Here is a 20880-nt window from a genome sequence, read left to right as displayed (position 1 = left end):
ACAGCGTGGCTGAGCTGGTGTCCTGGCCCAGTGCTCTGCTACTCTCGGTTGTGGGGTGCGAGGGGGTGGGGAAGGGAGTGGGGAAGGCTCAGGTTGAAGACTGAGGTTCATCGACTACTCTGAGGGCTGCCTCCTCTTAGGAGGGCCCAGCAGGGATTGCCTACAGGCAGAACTCTTAGAGGGGTTTATTGTTCTTTTTTTCTTTTTGTGGGGGAGGGGATATGGCGGGGGGGGGGGGTGGGGGGGGCTGGAGGCACACCTGGAGATGCTCAGGCATTACTTCTGTCTCTGCACTCAGGAAGTCCTCGAGGGATCATATAAAACGCTGGGGATTGAGCCCAGGTCAGTTGCATGCAATGCGAGCACCCTACCTGCTGTGCTCTCTCTCCCGGCCCATCTTTTCTTATCTGCTCTCTTTACCAAGGAACCAGTCACAGGAGCCTGTTGTTCCTCGGGGTTATGGGCAGTGTTTAATGCCCTTCCCCATGCACTTTCTTAGTCATCAGTGAACAATCAGGAATAATAATGGCTTATACTGGAATCAAATTTATAGTTTGCAAAGCATTTTAATCCCAATATTTCATTTAACCCTCCTACCAATCATATGAGATATTCTTCTTCTTCCCAGTTTTCAGCTAAGCAAACTAAGGCTCAGAGGAGATAACGAGACCCAAATTCTGAGTGCATTGGCAGCCTTTAGTGGAGAGATGCCTGCTTTCTCACTACACAGCTGCCTCTCAGGACTGTGGCCAAGCACCATATCCTTCCTTTCTACATTGAGGGAAGCATAGATGTTCCAGCTACTCAGAGGCTGGAGGGTGTGAGCCTTGGACCCACCCATGAGCACGATGGAATAGGGACCTAGAGCTCCCACTGGAACTGCCTTTGCGTGGTTGTGTGGCGAGAGTCACATGAGTGTCCAGTGTGTGAAAGGTTGTGCTGATTGTTGTAAAACATATGTTGCTTTTTCGATTTCATATTTACAGATAACAGCCTTTTGGGCTGTTTCTCAAACGAATGAAAGGCTGTTTCTTGAGTTTTAGGATTGCAATTCAATGCCATACAAGATTCTGAATTCTGGCACATACCAAAACCCAATGCTTGTAGGTGTGTAGTGCACTATGTGGATGGCTGTGCTGGGGCTGTCTCGCACACCAACCCTGCTTGTACATGTACTGCCTCTAGTACAGGGTGTTTAAGTTGACTTTCTAACTTTCTCTCTCTCTCTTTCTCTCTCTCTCTCTCTCTCTCTCTCTCTTTCATTTCTTCCTTTCCTTTTTTCTCTTTCCTTCCCTCCCTCTCTCTGTGTTTGGGCCACACCCAGCAGTGCTCAGGGTTTATCCTGTCTCTGTGCTCAGGGAGCCCTCCTGGCAGGGTTCAGAGAACCATATGTGGTGCCAGGGACCAAACCTGGGTTAGGATGCGTGCTTGACGTGACCTTCTCTCCTAACTCCTCTGCCCTCTTTTCAATGAGCCAAGTTTTCCCCTTTCTGAGGGCACTGGTCTCTCTTGTTAACTGTGTCTGTCTGCTAACAAGAGACACAGCTTCGGCTCTCTCTACTTAAAGTGTGATCTCCATGGACAACTTTCCCTACTTCTTTCTGTTTTTCTCTTAACACACCACCAGTAGGAGTTTTGAAGAAAGGATGCAATCAGCTATGGTTCTGTGTTAAGGGAAAATCAACAGAATGAATCTAAATTGCACCAATATGTGATGAATTACAGCCACCGTCTCCCAGATGAATCTCTAGTTTAAGCAGTTTGATTTTGTGAAGTATTTAGGTGAAAGATTCTGTGCTGGAGAAAAGATTCTCCTACATTTACCTGCACAAATTGTTATCTCAGGGTCAAGTGCAGATTTCACACAGACTTTCCCATCTAGGATTGTCGCATTCTGGGCAAGCGTGACCTCATCTCTTTGTCAGGAAATTGACTTGTTTGATGCAGAGTGGCTTCCTAGGAATGCTTGCTGGGGTCCCTGTTTGTGGGGCTACTTGGAAAGGGTGGTAGCCTCTTGGCACTGGCGTGGTCCCAAGGAGTTATCCTTTCTACAGCTGTAGCTCCTGCAGAAAGGTGGCTCTTGCCTGTCTATGAAGCCTGGCTATCTGCTAACAATTTAAGAAGAGTGAATAATCTCTGGGAACTTCCTTTCCTGGAAACGACTCAATGATTAATGGAGCAAAGACCTAAGGGACAATGGTCCATGCAGATCAATATATAGATCTAAAATTCCTGAGAAGAGAGGATGGAGTGTAGAAATAAATTTTTCATGTATTCTCTAGGAAGCAAACTATTTAAAGTTTGCCAGCTATGATGTATGTTTTCCTTCTTCCATAAATCAACGGAGTCCACTCAACATGCCATTGTATCAATTTTTAAACAGTCTGACTAGATCCATACATTACAGAAATTTTTTTCCAGGATGTATTTTGGTTTTCACTCAGCACCAGAAAGACATTTGGTCCTTCCCTTTTTCTTGCTAATTGCTGATCAAACACACCCTAGAGGAATGGCAGAGCAGTTCAGAGAAAGGGACCTGGGTCTGCACCATCGCATGCCTCTACCCCAGGGTCTGAGAAGTCTGCCGCTAAGTCTTCAGAGGCTGCCAATACACATTCACTGATGGCAACACAATAACGAAAAATTCCATTAATTGGGCCTTGAAAAGAAATCGTGTATAAAATATCATGGGGAAATCAATGAGATGAAATAATGCTTCCCGCCTGACTGGTAAGGATTAATCACGTGCATTTTAATAGTGGAGATTTCCCAACAGAAAAGTATTAGGCAGGGAGGAGATCACTCCAGGCCTTGGAATCTCATAAGGTGAACTGGAGCGTTTGGGGGCATGGAGAGTGGGGGGGAAGCCAGCACAGAGACACCAGGTTTGCTGATGTGGAAGTGGAAAATCAAAGAGGTGTGGAAGGTTGGAGAAGCCTCCAATGTTAGAAAAGAGTCCCGGGCTTCTTCCTGAATGAGAGGGTCATTTTCCAAGGGCTTAAGTGGAGAAATAAACTTTGTTTTTCTAGAATAAATTATCTCTAATTTTTAAAAAAATGAGATAGGGGGAGAGGGACAGGAAGGGAAAGAAAGAGGCAGACACACATACATAGAAAGAGAGAAGGAAAACATCAGTTTGGGAGTGTATGTTTTTGAACACTAGAAATTCCTTACACTGCACTTAAATATTCATGAAGTGTATTATCCAGCCCACCTCCCTCTCAATATTAATGGCATCACTACCCCTTGGTAGCATACCCACCAGAGAGGATGCGCCGGAGAAGGTAAAAACTAAACTGGTGAAATGAGTCACTTCTTTCCTATGTATATTCTGTAATTCATTTGGAAGAAGGAGGAAGTGTGTGCCCCTAATATCCCCAGTTAACTGGGCCATCCAGATGTTAAGAGAAGAGAATGGGGCAAGAGATAAAATTTGAAATGATGCCTTCTCCCGACCCCCAACTGTGACATATGTTAAGAAGTGAGTGTGGGGTTTGTGTGTGTGTGTGTGTGTGTGTGTGTGTGTGTGTGTGTGTAAAATCCTAGGTCAAATTAGAAAATTATAAACTGATGTGTGTATATGTACATGTACATATGTAGGCATATTCCTACTTGTATCTGACATGCATATGGCATTTAACAAAGAATTTTGCATCCATTATCTTCTAATTCCTGTGAGCCATGCATTGTCAGTATGTTTGAAATAAATTAATAGAAAGTGAATTGGTTTGTTCAACATTTTACAACTGTGAACGAAGGGGTGGGACTAGGAGAATTCAGGTCTCATTCCAGTAATCTTTCTAAAAAAAACTATTACTGAGACCCTACTATCTGAACTCATGTCCCAATCTCAATCCAAGCACCCTGATATTAACGTCCAAAATTGCAGTGATGGCATGTTCCCGAGTTTGTGGCATACTTTCACTTATGGCCCAGATGCTTTTGTGTATTTTTAAGATTTATTTATAGAGCCATAAAAAGAACACTCATAAAAAGTTTAATAACAAAGAAGAAAGAGGGTAGGATAATTTTCATTCAAGTTTTGTAAAAAAATTTATTGCTTATGATACCATAATCATCATATTATATTACAGGCACTATTTTTTAATTTTTTTCTCTTTTTTTAAAAAATCAGGTTCTTTCCTCAAGGGGGATAAATTCATGCATGAAATCTAACAAGAAACAATATAGTCAGAATTATATATACCAATATAATAAAATACACAGAATGACACAGACTTATATGATAAAGCAGGTAGAGATTATTAAATCAAGCACAATTTGTTGTGTGCATGTCTTAAATCTGGTTTTACAGAAAATGTCTCCAGAGGGGAAAGAGTCATAAGTAAAACAAAAAAGAATTTAGAAGCAGATGCCCAAGTAAAAACCTCTAAATTCTCTCCTTAGATCATGTTATGCCAAGAAGACTCTAAATATTTGGGTGGCACTTGCTTATTTCTTCGTGTAACTCCTTCATATGGGGTCTTATTTTTTATATCTTGACCTACAGTCAAAATTAATCAGCCACTTCTATAAAAATCCCAGTGAAAACTCTCTTTGTTTCAATAACAGAAATTTATTACCCTCAGAACTATCCACTGTTTTCCTCATTTTTGCCTCATTCCAGAACACTCAGAATGATACTTATGTTTCTAGTGATTAGCATAGTTGCATGCTCTTTGCTTTCATTTTTTTCACTTATCTATTTTTGGTTTATGAAATCATTGTTTATGTCTTTTATTACAAGCTGCCTCAGGTCCTTTTTGAAATAAAGGCTTTAGTATAAGAGCAAATAAATGAGTGAACAGGCAAACTCTTCCTGGACCCACCCAGAAAATGCACTTCCTACATCTAGGTGTTAGCACTGATGGTCCTTAAGTAGTTACACAGCAGCACAGATGCTGGCTGACCTTCCAGGCAGCTGCTGAGAGCTCAGTGGAGAGGAAGTGGCAGGAGAAATAGCTGAGTAACGCTTTTGCAGGTGGATGCCTAGATCCCAACCATGACACTCTGTTCATGAACTTCCTGGTTCTCTGAGCCTTTCCAGAATGTGTTGCCTGGGAAATAGTGGAGAAGGGAGTCCCCTCCGGAAATGGCTAAAGTACTGCTGATATAGACTGTAGCTTGACTTCTCTCATCACTAGGAGAGGAAGGTGATATTTGAGCTTTACTTCCCTTTTCCATACACATGCTAAGTAAGAGACAGGAAAGGAGAGGCTGCTTGCAAAGCAAAGCATCTAGCAAGGCATTTCCCTCTACCATGATCTAAGTGTGTAGCAAGTACAATGATAATACCCCATATATGCATTTATGGCCATTATACAGGCTGTTAACGTGTCTTTTACCTGGGGACATAGTCTCATTAAAATTTGACTTCAGTGAAGTAACTTTTTTCCACAAAATACAGAATAATGTAATACATTGTCTTTATTGTCTGACATTACAGATAGGTTTTACACTTTCCTTTTTTTTTTTACAGATCATGGGAATGAAGAGTTAAAATGTGTCCAGCATTTTGCAAACATTCTTTGTTATACACAAACACTCACAATGAATAATAGGAAAGAGAATACAGAAGAATAAACAGATAGGTTGAAATTGGACATAGGCTGTGGTTCTAATTGATCCATGGAAATAATGTGAAAATATATTTCTTAATACTAGCAAGTGGAGTATATTGTCATACACAGCTTGGTACATGCACTTGAAATGAAGGCTGCTTTTATTTTGCTTCTTTTTTTAATTATTATTATTTTCTGAGTAGGCTGCTCCCTCTGCTGGCTTTTGAACCTGACCACAGGGTTAGACACAAGACTTCAGTTTAGGATCTAGAGTGTCACAATGCCCAGTTTCTACACATGAAAGCCCAGAGAAGGACCTTCTGAACTCCCAAGGCAAAAAGGTTCTTGGTGATAAGAGAAACGCTGAAAAGACCGCTGAGAAGACTATTCAACCAATAGTAGGGATTCTCCTTGGGAAGAACTTAAGGGGAAATGAATAGGGGAATGAATAATTACTTAGGCCAGTCTTACCTAAGACTGATCACACATTTGAGTGAGCAGAGGAGAACAGGGCTTACTTAATATGTCATGAAAAGAGATGTAATTGACTGGTTTTTATGAAAATGAAGTTCAACACCTTTACAATAAAATGGAAGCTGAACTGAATTTTCACAGTGAGAGGATGTCAAAGTTACCTTCTGAGAGCTGTGGGTTTCACCTACGGGAGCTCTGGGCACTGTGGTGGGAGTACTTCTAGCAAGAGAAAGGTCTGATCTATTGATCAGGCATGAGGCTGATTAGAAACTAAGACCTGGGAGATCTATAAAGTTACAATCTGTTCCCTCGTCTAGAAGATATAATAGTTCTCTTTAATGCTGTCCAGTTTTATATATCTCAATTCAAGCACTACATTGAAAAAGAAGCAAATTAGTATGATTTCTTTTCCTCTTTCCAAACTGAAGCATGAACATACATTAGAGGCAAAAGCAATGGGAAAAACGGCAGGATGGCAGGCCCTCCACTGTTAGTTAAGACCTGCAGTAGGGAACATAACTTACTCCCTGCTTCAGTTCTTCTTCCTACAGAAAGATTGAATCAATAACAGTTAGATTACCCAGGGTTCCGATAAGAGCATGTACACAGTGTGAAGGAACGCAAGACATGGGAAAACATCAACACAGTTTTGATGGCAGGTCAAACCTTGTTCTCCTCAGAGACTTAGCTCCAAGTCTATTTAGCTATTGGAGACTACAGACTTGTCTCTTTCCTTTACATGTCCAAAGACCACCCAACATAATGTCTAGTATGGCAGGATATGCAGACACCAGAATATAGACTATGCACAGTTAGAGTTAGTTGATGCCAAGTTGTTGGGAAACACGCTCCCAGCCCATCACTATGATGACATAAACTTTAGGAATATAAGCAGGGGGCTTTTTACAAGCTTCCTGTCCTTCAGTGAAGGGCAAGTAGCAATCAGTCCTCTTCATTTGATATATTTAGAAAGGAAAGCAGAAAGAGCTTTTCTGGATCCAATGAGATTTTTTTAAAAAATGGGCAAAACCAGCAAGGGATAATTAATTTTCTAGTTGTCTTAACATCCAAAGTACAATGAAAATTTATTTCTATATTTCACATGTATAATACATTGACAAAAAAATTTTATATAGTAAAAATTTCCAAAACTTATGGCAGGAAAAGAAAACCAAGGAATTAAAAACAAAAACAGAAGAAAAAACTCTTACATTCATAATATCTAGTGCCCAGAGCTCAGTAAGTTTCGATAAATAATTGCTAAGTAAAAGGTAGGAAAGAAAAAGAAAAAGGAAGGAAAGAAATAAACAAGAATTTATTTATTATTATTAAATAAATAATAAGTATAGAGGTAAAAAGAAGAAAAAAAGGAAGAAAAAAAGGAAAGGAAAAAAAGGAAAGAAAGGAAAGAAAAGAGTAAGCATAGAAACAGTAAGTGATGGCTCGGCAGGGAGGTGGCAGACCCATGAGCTCAAAGGCATACATCTAGTCTTACGGTGAATTGCACCCAGGGTCTTTCCCTTTATAATCCTATCAGAAGTGTCAATTCCTGCTTTGGGTGCAGCACATTACCAATCAATAATGATTTGTACTGATTTCCATAATGTAGGATGACCACATGATACTAACACTTTCACTGAACCTGTGGCCCAAAGTAGTATGCTTTGAGAATTTAATTGAACATATATTAACAAAGGGAATATGGATTTATTAAAAGAAGAATGCCATTGCCAAATGAGAATAAAACAGTAGAGCAATCTGCAGAAAGACATCTGGGGATCATCTTATTACACTCTCTCAATGCAAAATAAGGAGATAATTTCAATTTCAGTTTCCATTTGAGACCCACCAAAGTTATGTGACTGGTGAAAAGCCACAGAAGTGGGATAAAATATTTTACTGAAATTAGTAAAGTCATACCTCTTAATAAAACAATAATCAGCAAGATTATTCAATGGCAGTATCTTAATTTTCTGCATCAGATAGAATTTCTATTCGATTTAGTTAGAATTGTTAAAAGATAGTAAATATATTTTTTTAAAAAGCCAATTTTATTTTTATTAAGGTTATAAGGAAGTAAACCAAGAAAAAGTTGTCCCATTATGGATTTCAGTAGTCTGGTTCTAGGAAATGTGTGAGAACGAGTCTTAGATACATGAAATAGAGGGTCATATCTTATAACTGACTGCTACTGAGTCTGAAAGCAAATCTTTGGGAAATCAGATATAGTGACTGAAAGTAAATCATGTGCATTTGTATAGTGTTTTGCACACAATATACATTCACAGGTCTAAGACACATTTATTGGAAATGTCTTACCTTTAGAAGCTTCATCAGACCCTCTAACTGAACCATTAGCTCTCTCCGGCTCTCCTGGAGAGCAGACATCCTCTGCTCCAGCTCATCCTTGCGCTGTCTAAGAGAGAAAGAGCTGTCAATAGCAGCAGCAGCACCTAAGCCATTGATCCAACCACATTTCCAATCTTGTGAACCAACAAAAAAAGCCATCTGGAAGTTTAGTCCTGGTCACCAGGCAGGGAAATGCCAAATAATGAACAATTAAAGCTTGATATCTGTTAGAAGTCACATCAAAATAATTAAAATCCATGCAGCTACTTTCCCATTCTATCTTGAATTGTCATTTAATGAAATCTTTTCTCATTGTTTTCTCTGTTCTAAACCTTGTGCTATGCTAGTGGAGTCCCTGAGACAACAAATAAAATAGCAGATACTGAAAAGACCAGACAGATCATAGATTCCCTAAATCCACGATTCTTGTGCAAATCTAACAGAAAATACTGGTCATCTTAGTATAGAACGTTTTTAATCTTTTCCATATATTGTTAGCAATGTGGTATCTTCCAGATGCTATTAATCGACAGGATAATTCTATTCAATCAAAGCAAGATAAGAATAAAGGATTTCCTATTTAATAGGAAGAGCTATTAAGCTGTTAGCTTGTGATACTAGTCATCAAACCCATGGCCTAACACATGCAAGGTGAGAGTTCTACGCTGAGCCACACCCCTGGCCCTTACTAACAAACAGCAAGAATGAAAAGCACAAAAAACATCTATACTTTGGTCTATGGTGGCATTAAGAGCTACCAAAAACATCTTGTCTCTGAGTTTGGAATGCTGTAGTTCATATTTTAAAAGTGTGTCGGTGCTTTAGCCATATATGTACTGATGAATGAATCAATGTGTCTAGTCTTAATGGCAGAGAAACAATATTAAGAAGAGGTATAGTAAGGAGTCTGTGACATACTCATATGGTCATTTTTTTTCCATTTCAATGGGTTAGGTCAACAAATCATCCAGCTGAAAGATAATTTGTGGGAAGACAGGTTATATAAAAGCAAACTAGAAATCTTTTACCCATAGGCTTTCTCACTAAATAATTAAGAATGAAAAATTTATGTCTATAGCTCAACTTTTTTGAATATATCTATATTTTTAGGCTTACTTTTAAGGCTTACTCCTGGAAAAATTTTTTTATTTCCTTTATAGTTTCCCATTTTCTGGAGATAGAGCATGAGAACCATCAAATTTTTTTGTAGACTTTAAGAGTATATTATTTTAGTCTTAGTCTTCCTGTGTTGCAGCATTCTAAATAAAAAAATCTTGTCCCATTCAAAAATATTCTTTATTAACAAATCCATCAGTTATTTTTTTCCTTTGGTTTCATTCTCCAATTATAACCATAGCAGGGCTTGGCAGAAGAGTGGATAATGTTTCTCATTTATTTCTAGTTCTTTTGTAACTACTTTTTATCTGTTGGTCCAAGCGGCACTTTTAGAAGAAGATTGAAGGGCTGGAGAGATAGCTCGGTAAGCCAACCACAAGCTTTGCATACAGTTCCATCTCTGCACTGTATGGCCCCTGAGCCTTCGAGGAGTTTCCCGGGCCTCTCTGCCCCTAAAGGTGGCCCCTATAAAATATCTTAATTCAATAAATTAAGTGCCACATTTTGAAGATTCCACTATAATAAATCGTACACATTTTAAATGCTGATTCTAAATTAACGCATCACTGTCTACCCCATCCATTTCTTCAGGTGCATTACTCGTCACATACCCCTATGTTCAACACATTTTAGGTCTACTGACCTTCCAGGTCCTAAAAGAAGTGTAAGTTTTGCTCCTGTCATTTGATCTTTGGCAGATATTCTCTACCTTGATGCTTTAACTCAGATAAATCTTCCTCAGGGAAGCTTTTCTGATTTTAGTCAAGGACAGATTTGTCTTTTTCAAGATGGAAGATTCAGTTTAGCTTTTTATTAGGTTTATTATTGTATTTTCCTTTATGTGATTATCTGATTAATGTATTTTGTTTACATAATCTGATCTCACAGAATTTGTGGTTATCTTTTCCTACTTACCATGATAGTTCAATGTCCAGAGAGGCTCTGAACATAAAATATTTCAGAAATATTCACTGAATGCATTAAACAAATAACAAAAGGAGGAAAGATAATTCTGATAGTAGCATAAATGGACCAGCAGTTGGGAATCAATTAAGTGCTCATTATAATAGCCCAGGCAGGAGATAATTAAGATCCAAGAAAATGAGATAGAATCCACCTGTGCTACTCATTATGCAGAATCTTGGACAAGTTATTTAATGTCTGTGAAACACAGTTTCTTTAGCTATAAAGAGAGTATAATAATAGTGTCTATCTGCCAGGTTTCTTATAGAAATTATACAGGATATTGAATATAGAGGTAATGCATAAGAAATATCAGGCTAGCTTGCAGAAACACATATCATATAATCCTATTCAAGTTGTCAGATTTGGGTTGCAAATATATCTCTTAGCTGTGGCTAAAGAGGGAAGTACGATCCTTTAGAAAGGTCATAGTGCTCTTAAGATAAAAATAAATTGTGTTTATGAAACAGCAAACCTACTCTCTGCCCCTCCCATCTTCATGAAATTACTCCTCCTTGAGCCTCTGACTTGACAAGTTTGCTTCATTTGGCCATCTTCAAGGTGAACTAAGGCCAAAGTAACTGGGAACTACATAGATAACCTCGCATGCCCGGGATGCCCCAGAACTCTCTGGGATTGCTCTGGGATTTTCAGTGCTTCCCTGGAGTAATTTCAGACTTTCAGGGAATTTCAAAACAATGACCCCTTCCCCAGACTGCAAAAGTGCTGAGCACCCAGAAAGTGGTTCACCAAGAAAAAGCATCCGGAGAAATAGCATCCATAGAGGCTCCTCTTCTACAATTCTTTCTGGAAGAATCTGTAAGAATAAGTCTGGAGGGACTTAGCTGATGGCCCACACCTGAGGAATGTGGCCTCAGAACCTGAGGGCCTAAGAGCCGGTGTTTTCTGAGAGTGACTGGCCCCCAGGGTGGAAATGCCCACAGCCAGGCTCGAAGTTGATTAGTTCACAAATTGACACTGGCAGGGGGGGGAGTTGGAAAGTTTTTTTCTTTTTGGGTCCCACCCAGCGATGCTCAGGGGTTACTCCTGACTGCACTCAGGAATTACCTCTGGAGGTACTTGGGGGACCATATGGGATGCTGGAGATTGAACCAGGGTTGGCCACGTGCAAGGCAAATGCCCTACCTACTGTAGTATCATTCCAGCCCCCATGAAAGTTGGAAAGTTTTATCTGCTGTCTAGGTACATTTATGCCTTTCTAGATAAATTTCCCAAATGATATGGTTTAGAAAACAAATGCTAAATAGGGAAGTCCTGAAAAAAAGAGAAAACCTTAGAAAAAAATCCGTTATCCTTGCCCCAGTAGTGAATGAGGCGTCAATGGAAAAGTACAAAGAACACTTAAGCAAGAGGAGCCATTGCCTGTTGTGTAGATGAGTAACAATTTCAGATGAGTTCATTCATATTTCTGTGTAGCAGAGACTTTCTAAATATTTGTTTGGCAAAAGAATCAAGTGTTTGTCCCTCTACCTTTTTATTCCTCTATCTTTTATTTTTTCCCTCACAATGCTGGGAATCAAACCCCGGGCTTCACACATGCAATGAAATATTGAACCATATTTGGTTTATATGACTTTGAGGAGGAGAAGGATGTGAAATATTTTTCCATATCCATCTTTTTGTTGTTGATGTTGATTTTTATTCCTCTGGGAACTGCTGTAGAGGAATGTACAAGGGTTTCTAATAAAGGCCTCTGACAGTAGAACCAATAATTATATAGTTTGAGAAGGAAAGAATTTTCTACTTCTTCCATTATTTTGTAATTTAAGGATGCTGGGACCACCCAACATGGGATGGCAGCAGGTTCTGAAGTCTCCTCTTTAAAGCTCGAACCTTTGGTGGTTTTGCCCTGTCAACAGGGAGATGATGGGGCATAAAGATGGGTGGATGATGTTTTTAGAAAGAAAGGTCTTTGAATTTATATTTCTCTTATTTACTGTCCAAATGGGCTGGAGCAATAGCACAGTGGTTGGGCATTCGTCTTTCACGCGGCCGACCTGAGTTCGATTCCTTTGCCCTTTCGGAGAGCCTGGCAAGCTACCGAGAGTATTGAGCCCGCTCGGCAGAGCCTGGAAAACTACCCATGCATATTGGATATGCCAAAAACAGTAACAATAAGTCTCTCAATGAGAGACGTTACTGGTGCCCGCTTGAACAAATCGATGAGCAACGGGGTGACAGTGACAGTGACTGTCCAAATGAGTTTCAATATCTCTCTTCATTGTACTTCTCAGAGTTGGAAAGTTCAGCAAGTGTACGTACAACCAGGAGCTGATTCAGATGAATGACCTTCCCAGTTGTATGAACAGATTAGATGACAACAGGCCTTTTCCATTGCAAAACTAGAAGGTATAAAGTTCTGGGTATTTTTCTCCCCAAAATAAAAACTGTATGTAAAGCTATAAAGACTAAAATTTAGAGAAAAATCAACAATTATTTACCTGTTTGTTCATAACTTATAGCACGAACATGTTGACGGTGAAAATGACTAGAGTTGTGTTCATATTCTTTTGCAGTGTAATACATTTTTCTTTTCTAGTTTAGCAGGGAGTTTGGGTCACGCCCAGTGGTGCTCAGGGCTTACTCCTGGCTAAGTAATGTGTTCAGGGATCACTTCTGGCGGGTGCAGGGACCACATATGCAAGGCAAATACCGTACCCACTATACTATCTCTCCAGACCAGGACTTTGTTTCTGATCTAAAGAATATTGCTTCCTGATTCCACCACCATTGCCATGCCAGGTAACCTCATCTATCTGTCCATCCAGAGTCAGATTCATGATTAAATCTTAAAAGAGATCAATTAGCTGAAAAAATTTCTTGGATACAGCAGTTCCTGGCTGAGAACTCTGGGGGGACCTCAGGATGGGTGTGAGCCAAATTCCTGCCTTTCTGAAGCCGAGGCAGCCAGTACTCACACCCCCAATAGCTGCAGCCAATGCTCTGGCTGGACTCCACCGCCTCATGGCTGAGCTCTAGAGCTATGCCAAACTGCTGAAAATTTCAGGTACATGGTTATTTATTTATTTATTTTGGCTGAAAATTCTAGGTCTTTTCAAAATGAAGCAAACTCCCTCAAATGCTGCTGCCCCCTCCCACCGTCCACACCCCCTCCACCGCCTCCCCCCTCCCCTCACCCACCCCCCTGTAATTCTGGAAGCCCCAGAAGCCACACCCACATTTCACCATTGCTGCCATGTAAGTTCACTGCCCAATTAAGTGCTCTGGGTTTTCTGGAGTGATGTGTTGCTGTGTGACATCTTCAAACTCCACAAAACTCACATCCTAGTAGGAGCACATCAGATTGGATGGGAATGTAACTAAGCCAAGTAAGAAGCCAACTAAGCTCAGTTAAGAAAACATTAACACATGGGGCCAGAGCGATAGCACAGCGGGTAGGGCGTTTGCCTTGCACACGGCCGACCCGGGTTCGATTCCCGGCATCCCATATGGTCCCCCAAGCACCGTCAGGAGTAATTCCTGAGTGCAAAGCCAGGAGTAACCCCTGAGCATCGCTGGGTGTGACCCAAAAAAAAAGCAAAAAAAAAAAAAGAAAACATTAACACAGAAGGCTCAACTAGCAACAACAGCTTAGTAAACCCTCAGATAAGGACTTAACGGTGAGATATAACAGTTTTCACAAATTTTCTTCTACTGAAGCACTTTTTAAAACAAAATCATTTCATTAGCCATTTAGTGGTAAGAAGCGATATAAAATAAGTTATTTTGGGCCCGCAACCAGGGCAGGCATGAGGGCTGGTTAGGAAAATGAGGACAATGGAGGAGGGAAGATCACAGTGGTGGTGGGATTGTGCTGGAATACTGATTATCTATAACAAGTGCATCACGAACAACTTTGTAAATCACATGTTGAAATAAAGCAGGAAAAAAAGAATATTGCTTCTTTTCCCTTTGCTAAATAGGAGAATAAAGTATAAGCAATTTTTCTCCAGATCCCTTAGTAATTAGGTGTGTGCTATTTAAGAAAAAAGTAAATGTGAGTAACTGTGGTGGCAAAAGACTATTTTCTGGCTACCCATCATTGGACCACTGAAGAGCCCTTGGGATCCATCTCTTACCTGAGGAGCCGGAGCTCTGCCAGCAGAGTGGGGTTTTGCTGTGCCTTCTCGGGAGTGGGCTGGGAAGCCTGTTCGTGTTCCAGCCTCAGTCTCTGGATCTCCTGTAAGATTTCTCTTGGGAGAGAGGAGGAAGGTGAGCCAGGGTCAGTGACAACCAGGATACCAAGCTGCTAGCAGTTGAGCATATCAAAGCTATGAGAAGCCAACAGAGAAAGAGGGATTCCTCCTAGGAACAGAATCTGCTCTCCCTACACGACTGTGCTTCCAAGGACTGTACCGCTGGTGGGCTGAATAGGTAGAAGCGGCTAACTCCATCTCCAGCATGCCCAAATCCCGAGGAGCTGGTGGTAAATCTCTGGAGCCTCAAAGTAGAGTGTTATTAGAGAGATTATGAGGTCCTGGTGATATGTAATATAATGCTCCACTTTGAAAAGTACACTGCTCAGAAGACAAAAAGCTATCTTTCTATTATTTATGATCCGGTCTGGCAGCATAAGTACCTGCAGCTACCAAGTAAGAGGTACTTGGAGGGAAAATAGGATGAATGGGGCTCATTTCACAAGCCTAAATCACCCCATTCTTCTCACTGAATCTTTCTAACAAGCCTCCAGGAAGGCAAAATTTTTTTCTTCTTCTTAACGTTTTTTTTTCAGCCTGATCTGTGGGTCTCAATGAAGGAAGCCTTCGAAGGAAAGTGCTTTTAAAAGGATTCACTATAATTGAGTCTGTGACAGGAGTGTTCTTGGTGTGACCTCTGCCAGGGGCAGAGGTGTCAGTTTGTTATTGATGTTGGGGCCTCGGTTGCCTGCACTGAGGCGAACATTAGGCCATTTATAAAGGAAAGGTGATCTGTGCAAGCAAATTATCCCTAAGTACATTAGAAGCCATTAGGCAAGGTTACAAGTCACGTGTTCTTGGTGGAAGGGGTCAGTCCCCCACCCAACAAAATGCACAGGAGCCAATAACACAGAACAAAGCACCAAGAAGAATGTCAGGTGAACTTGAGTGAGGAAACAGATGGTTTTGCATATGAAAGGCTGATTTACAACTGCCGGTTTCACAACTATGTCAGAGTTAAAATGCTGATGACATAAATCCTGGGGATGTAAAAGACAGCAATTTCAAATAGCCTGGTGACTTAAGATCTGCTCTTAGGCAATACTGTTACTATCTATAAAGTCCTCATTGCAAGAAAAAAATTGTGCTATGTATGCCAAATAAAAATTAGACTTACTACGGTGATTATTTTGCAATGTATACGTACAAAAGATCTAGTAATAATGCTACCCCCTAAAACTAATATATTATATATCAATTATACTTTTAAACCATAGGATTGTTCATTTAACTCCATTGGAATAGACAGGTCAAATGGCAAACCAAATTTAATCTGATAAGCAGTGCTGGGAATGAGATGTCTGGCATGAACAACTGAGTGGTGAATGTGTCAGTCCAAATCCTTTTTTTTTTTTTTTAGCTTGCAGTCCATACAGGCGCCCATACCCCACCTACCTTCTCCCTGTTTCTGAACAGCAGAGATATTTTCCTACTAACTCCTAAGAGGATCCTCCTGTTTTAAGTGACTCCTTAATTAAAAATCTAGCATTGTAGCACTGTAGCACTGTCATCCCGTTGTTCATTGATTTGCTCGTGCGGGCACCAGTAACATCTCCATTGTGAGACTTGTTCTTACTGTTTTTGGCATATCGAATATGCCAAGGGGAGCTTGCCAGGTTCTGCCATGCAAGTGGGATACTCTCGGTAGCTTACTTACCAGGCTTTCCGAGAGGGACAGAGGAATCGAATCTGGGTTGGAAGCATGCAAGGCAAAAGCCCTACCTGCTGTGCTATCGCTCAGTGAACAAAAATGTAGATTAGCGAAAAAGGAAATGAAGCTCTAAAGAGATAGTAATAATGCCACTGAAATCTTAGAACCATATAGTTTTCTCATTAAGTTTATGATGCTCTAAAATCTATAGATTTTCAGAAGTCAAAGAGATAGCACACAGAGTCTGATTTAATATGCATATTGGGCGAAAGACAAATCAGAACTTTTAGACCATGACTATAAGTTATTAATGAATGCACTGTGTTTTCTTTTTAAATAAAAGTCGCAGTTTTTAAGAAGCTAGCATATCTAAAACCTTTACCTGTTCTTGTTTTCTAGTTCTGCAATCAGCTGCCTTTGCTGTTTATTTGCATCGATGGTGAAGGAGATGTCAGGAGCGCTTCTCTGCTGAGCTGGTTGCTGTGAAACATGTTTTTGACACTAGTTACTGTTGGGAATGGGAAGCCATGTGGCTCTGAGAAGACAAGAATTATGAGATATGCAGACAAAAGAAAATAACTATCAAAACAAAGTCCCCTTTCTTCTCCTAAGGAACAGCTTTTCTGTTTTATGTATTTGCTTTTCTGTTGCGCTGGAGTACTTTCTGCAATGAAAAGCAGAGCAAAATTCTTTCGGAGGCAAATACACCAAATGTGGGGAACATATATTGCTTTCAGATTTCTCTCATGAAGTCTTTCATAATTTATGTCATTTGTTGCTATGCTATTTCCAGTGCTAGTACTTTCTCAGTTTAGATGGGTGTGAAATAGTGTAGCAGGGTTGTGGGAGTAGTGTAAAGAACTATAGCTCTCCATGTAGAAGTCTTGGTCTTGGTATCTGGCACTGCATGGTCCCCTAAGCACTGCCAAAAAGGACTCCAGAGCACTGAATAAGAAGTAGAACTTGAGCACTGCCAAGGGGAATGGTACAAAAACAAAAATATTTGACTATTGGGTTCATTTTTTTTTTTTTGGCTTTTTGGGTCACACCTGGTGATGCACAGGGGTTATTCCTGGCTTTGCACTCGGGAATTAGTCCTGGCGGTGCTATTGAGTTCATCTTTATCTAGAATAGATGTTCAATCACTTTTATATATGACTAGTATCAATTAATACTGAAAATTTTATTTATTTTTATTTATTTATTTAACTCTTTAAATTGAATCACTGTGAAAAAGACCATTACAAAGCTGTTTTATTTTTTCTGCTTTTTGGGTCACACTCAGTGATGCTCAGGGGTTACTCCTGGCTTTGCACTCAGAAATTACTCCTGGCGGTGCTTGAGGGACCATATGGGATGCCGGGGATCGAACCCAGGTCGGCCATGTGCAAGGCAAACGCCCTACCTGCTGTGCTATCGCTCCGGCCCCTACAAAGCTGTTAATACTGAAAAATTTAAAGGGATATTTTATTTAACATACTATGACATTATTTCATATATATGTAGCTTCACTAATATAAATTTGTATATATATACATACATAGATACATATAATTTTTCTGTATTTATTAGCTCATCATTATTTTGTATCATGCAAAGTACAATATTTTACCAATTGGTGCATATGCAGATACATATGTATATACAAAGCCACATCTAAAAGTTTATATTACAAATTAATTACTTTTTGAGGGGGCATTTGAGCCATACTCTAGTGAGTTCAGGGGTTACTCCTGTCTTTATGCCCAGGGGTTACTCCTGGAGGAACTGGGGGACCACATGTGGTGCTCGAGATGGAATCTAAGTCAGCTTCATGCAAGGTAGGAACCTTACCCCATACTATTTCTCTGGCCCACAAATGAACTCTATAATTATTAATATATAGTGTTATATGTATAGTTATATATAATATTTATAAGTACAAATGTATGTGTGTATTTAGTCAAGGATTAATTTACCATTATTTTATGAGAATAGCACTGTCGTCCGTTGTTCATCGATTTGCTTGAGCGGGCACCACTAATGTCTCCATTGTGAGACATGTTACTGTTTTTGGCATATCAAATACGCCACAGGTAGCTTGCCAGGCTCTGCCATGCGTGTGGGATACTCTCGGTAGCTTGCTGGGCTCTCCGAGAGGGACAAAGGAATCAAACCCGAGTCGGCCATGTGCAAGGCAAATGTCCTACCCGCTGTGCTATCACTCCAGTCTGTTTTATGAGAATAAGGTCAATTATATATGCTTCTATGTGCCTAGCCTCTTGTGGTTTCTTTGGTCATACAGTGTATTGTGGAAATTCCTCACAATTAATCTTTATATCAAAACATGCCACATCTTAGAAATGGCATCAATCGTCTAAACCTAAAGACATAGAGAAGCTCAACCTTTTTTGTTTTATTCTTTGGTCCACACCCAGGGATGCTCAGGGGTTAACTCCTGGCAGACTTAGAGACCATATGTGATGCCTTAGATCAAACCGAGGTTGGCCACGTGCAAGTGCCCTACCCACTATACTATCATTCTGGACCCTCAGCCCACTTTTTGATGTACAGGGACCTGATTTTAGAATGATTAAGCCTGGTAAAAAACAGCCTGGTAAAGGACTAATTTTCATAAAGCTGCTCTGTAATTTTTAATTGGCATTTGTTTTAACAAAGACAAAAGCAGTAATTTTCAGGTTTTAAGTTTTGTATTCGAACTGGCTTTTTACAGTTAAGTCAGACTTATAGGAGGCTTTGGTTGTTTTCCAGGTTTTTCGGTACTTGATTTGGTTTTGGTATTTGGGACACACCCAACTGTGCTCAGGGCTTATTCCTGGCTCCGTGCTTAGGGATCACTCCTGGTGAGACTTGAAGGACCATATGAGGTATTGGAGATGGAACTCAGGTTGGCTGTGTGGAAGTCAAGTGCCTCATCTGCTGTACTATCTACCCAACCCCCTGGATTCAAGGTTATTATTCTGATTTTTGTCACAAAAATTTCACTTCCTGGTATATATTTTTAGATATTGATTAGATTGGGAATTTCTGAGTCTGTTGTGGGCCTGGGTCATGGCTTTGCTCTTTAATTCCTGATCAATGAGAAGTTATGTTTAGCCAGACCAGAAATGAGAGCTGAAAAGTGAAAAATGAAAGTAGGACAGATTGTTGTAGGTTTTGTAGGCCCCACAGGAGCAACTCTACAGCTACTCTCCCAGAGCCCCAATGACAAAGGTTAAAAAAAAAATCCTCTCAAACTACTTACAGAAGAAGTGGACTCCGCTGCCAGTCTTGCCGCATACCTGGCGATCAGCCTGTGCTCTTCATCAAGCCGGTTTGAACTCTCAAGCATACTGTTGGGAACACAGCAAGGAGGAGACTTACAGGCAGCCGAGATAGATTGACATATTCATATTACCACCTGGGGAGCTTTTTCTTTCCATTTTTCAGTGTAAAAGCATGAAAGCTATACAGAATCCTGTTAGGTTAAAGATCTAAGACTTGTATTCATGACACGATCTAATATACGGCCCGGCAGGACATGAATAAACCCTGTGTCTAGCATAAGCCATTATTTTACTTAGAGTGATTTTTCTGATCAACATTTCTGAGAAAATGTTTTTTCTTTGATTTATTATCTTTAACACTTTTATTACCTTTTAGCTGAATAATATATGTCCAAAATATGTAGACATACTAAAAAATATGGAAGCAAGAAGAGGGAAAATTATGGCCAGTCTGTAGTGATCTTCACCCGTTAGTATTCCCGTTTGTGTCTGATTCTCTCCTTTAACTCTAGGTTAAATTGACTTGCTCTAATAAATAGTCTAGTTAGAGTCAAATATTGGACGTGGCATTTTGCATTGCTTCTTCTATATTCTATCACTTCTCATCTTGGGCATGTTTCCTTTCTCTGGCACACCTTTGATTCTTTGCTTTATAGAAGGAAGATGCCAAGGCATAGGGCAGCTCTGCGGAAAGGCTATGTAAGAAGGAACTGAACTTGTGAATGAGATCACAGCTACTTGCCCTTAGCAAAGAACTTTTCTAAGGTTGAGTTAAAGGCAAAGTTGGGCTCCTAAACCTTAGAAACTGTGAAATGATATATTTAAGCTGTATTTTAGGATAATTTATCATGCATATAGCAATAGATGATTTTATCTAAAATAATAATACCCAGGTAAATTGCCTTAAGTTCATCTTCTAAGTCTTTTTTCACAAGACTCAGTTTTGAGTGCCAACAAAACTTCTATAAAATGTGCCATTTCGGGCCGGAGCGATAGCACAGCGGGTAGGGCGTTCGCCTTGCACGCGGCCAACCCGGGTTCAATCCCCGGCATCCCATATAGTCCCCCAAGCACCGCCAGGAGTAATTCCTGAGTGCAAAGCCAGGAGTAACCCCTGAGCATCGCTGGGTGTGACCCAAAAAGCAAAAAAAAAAATGTGCCATTACATTAAAGACTAATTTGGTTAATCATAATTGATCAGTTATTATATCAGATTAGATGCAATATTATAAACTGATTCCTCTCATCCCCAAATATAGTTTCACATTCTTTTCCATTGACTC

At 40.1% G+C, this 20880-nt stretch overlaps 1 protein-coding gene across 3 annotated transcripts in view; it reads right to left on the bottom strand.

Annotated features, from left to right (window-relative positions):
- The window catches only part of DTNA (dystrobrevin alpha), a 367610-nt gene that overhangs the window by 15700 nt on the left and 331030 nt on the right, over nt 1-20880 (bottom strand). For 2 of the 3 annotated variants that reach the window (XM_004606060.2, XM_055128331.1), the window contains 4 exons: nt 19576-19663; nt 16714-16811; nt 14564-14677; nt 8355-8451 (listed from right to left, as the gene is read on the bottom strand). In XM_004606060.2, coding sequence (XP_004606117.2) covers nt 8355-8451; nt 14564-14677; nt 16714-16811; nt 19576-19663 — 397 coding nt within the window. Of the gene's footprint in view, nt 1-4014; nt 6581-8354; nt 8452-14563; nt 14678-16713; nt 16812-19575; nt 19664-20880 lie in introns of those variants that run through there. The other variant, XM_055128332.1, reaches the window with a different exon arrangement.

The sequence above is a fragment of the Sorex araneus genome, chromosome 2, assembly GCF_027595985.1.
Source record: "Sorex araneus isolate mSorAra2 chromosome 2, mSorAra2.pri, whole genome shotgun sequence".
Taxonomy (NCBI): Eukaryota; Metazoa; Chordata; class Mammalia; order Eulipotyphla; family Soricidae; genus Sorex; species Sorex araneus.
This window is presented reverse-complemented; position numbering and strand designations above follow the sequence as displayed.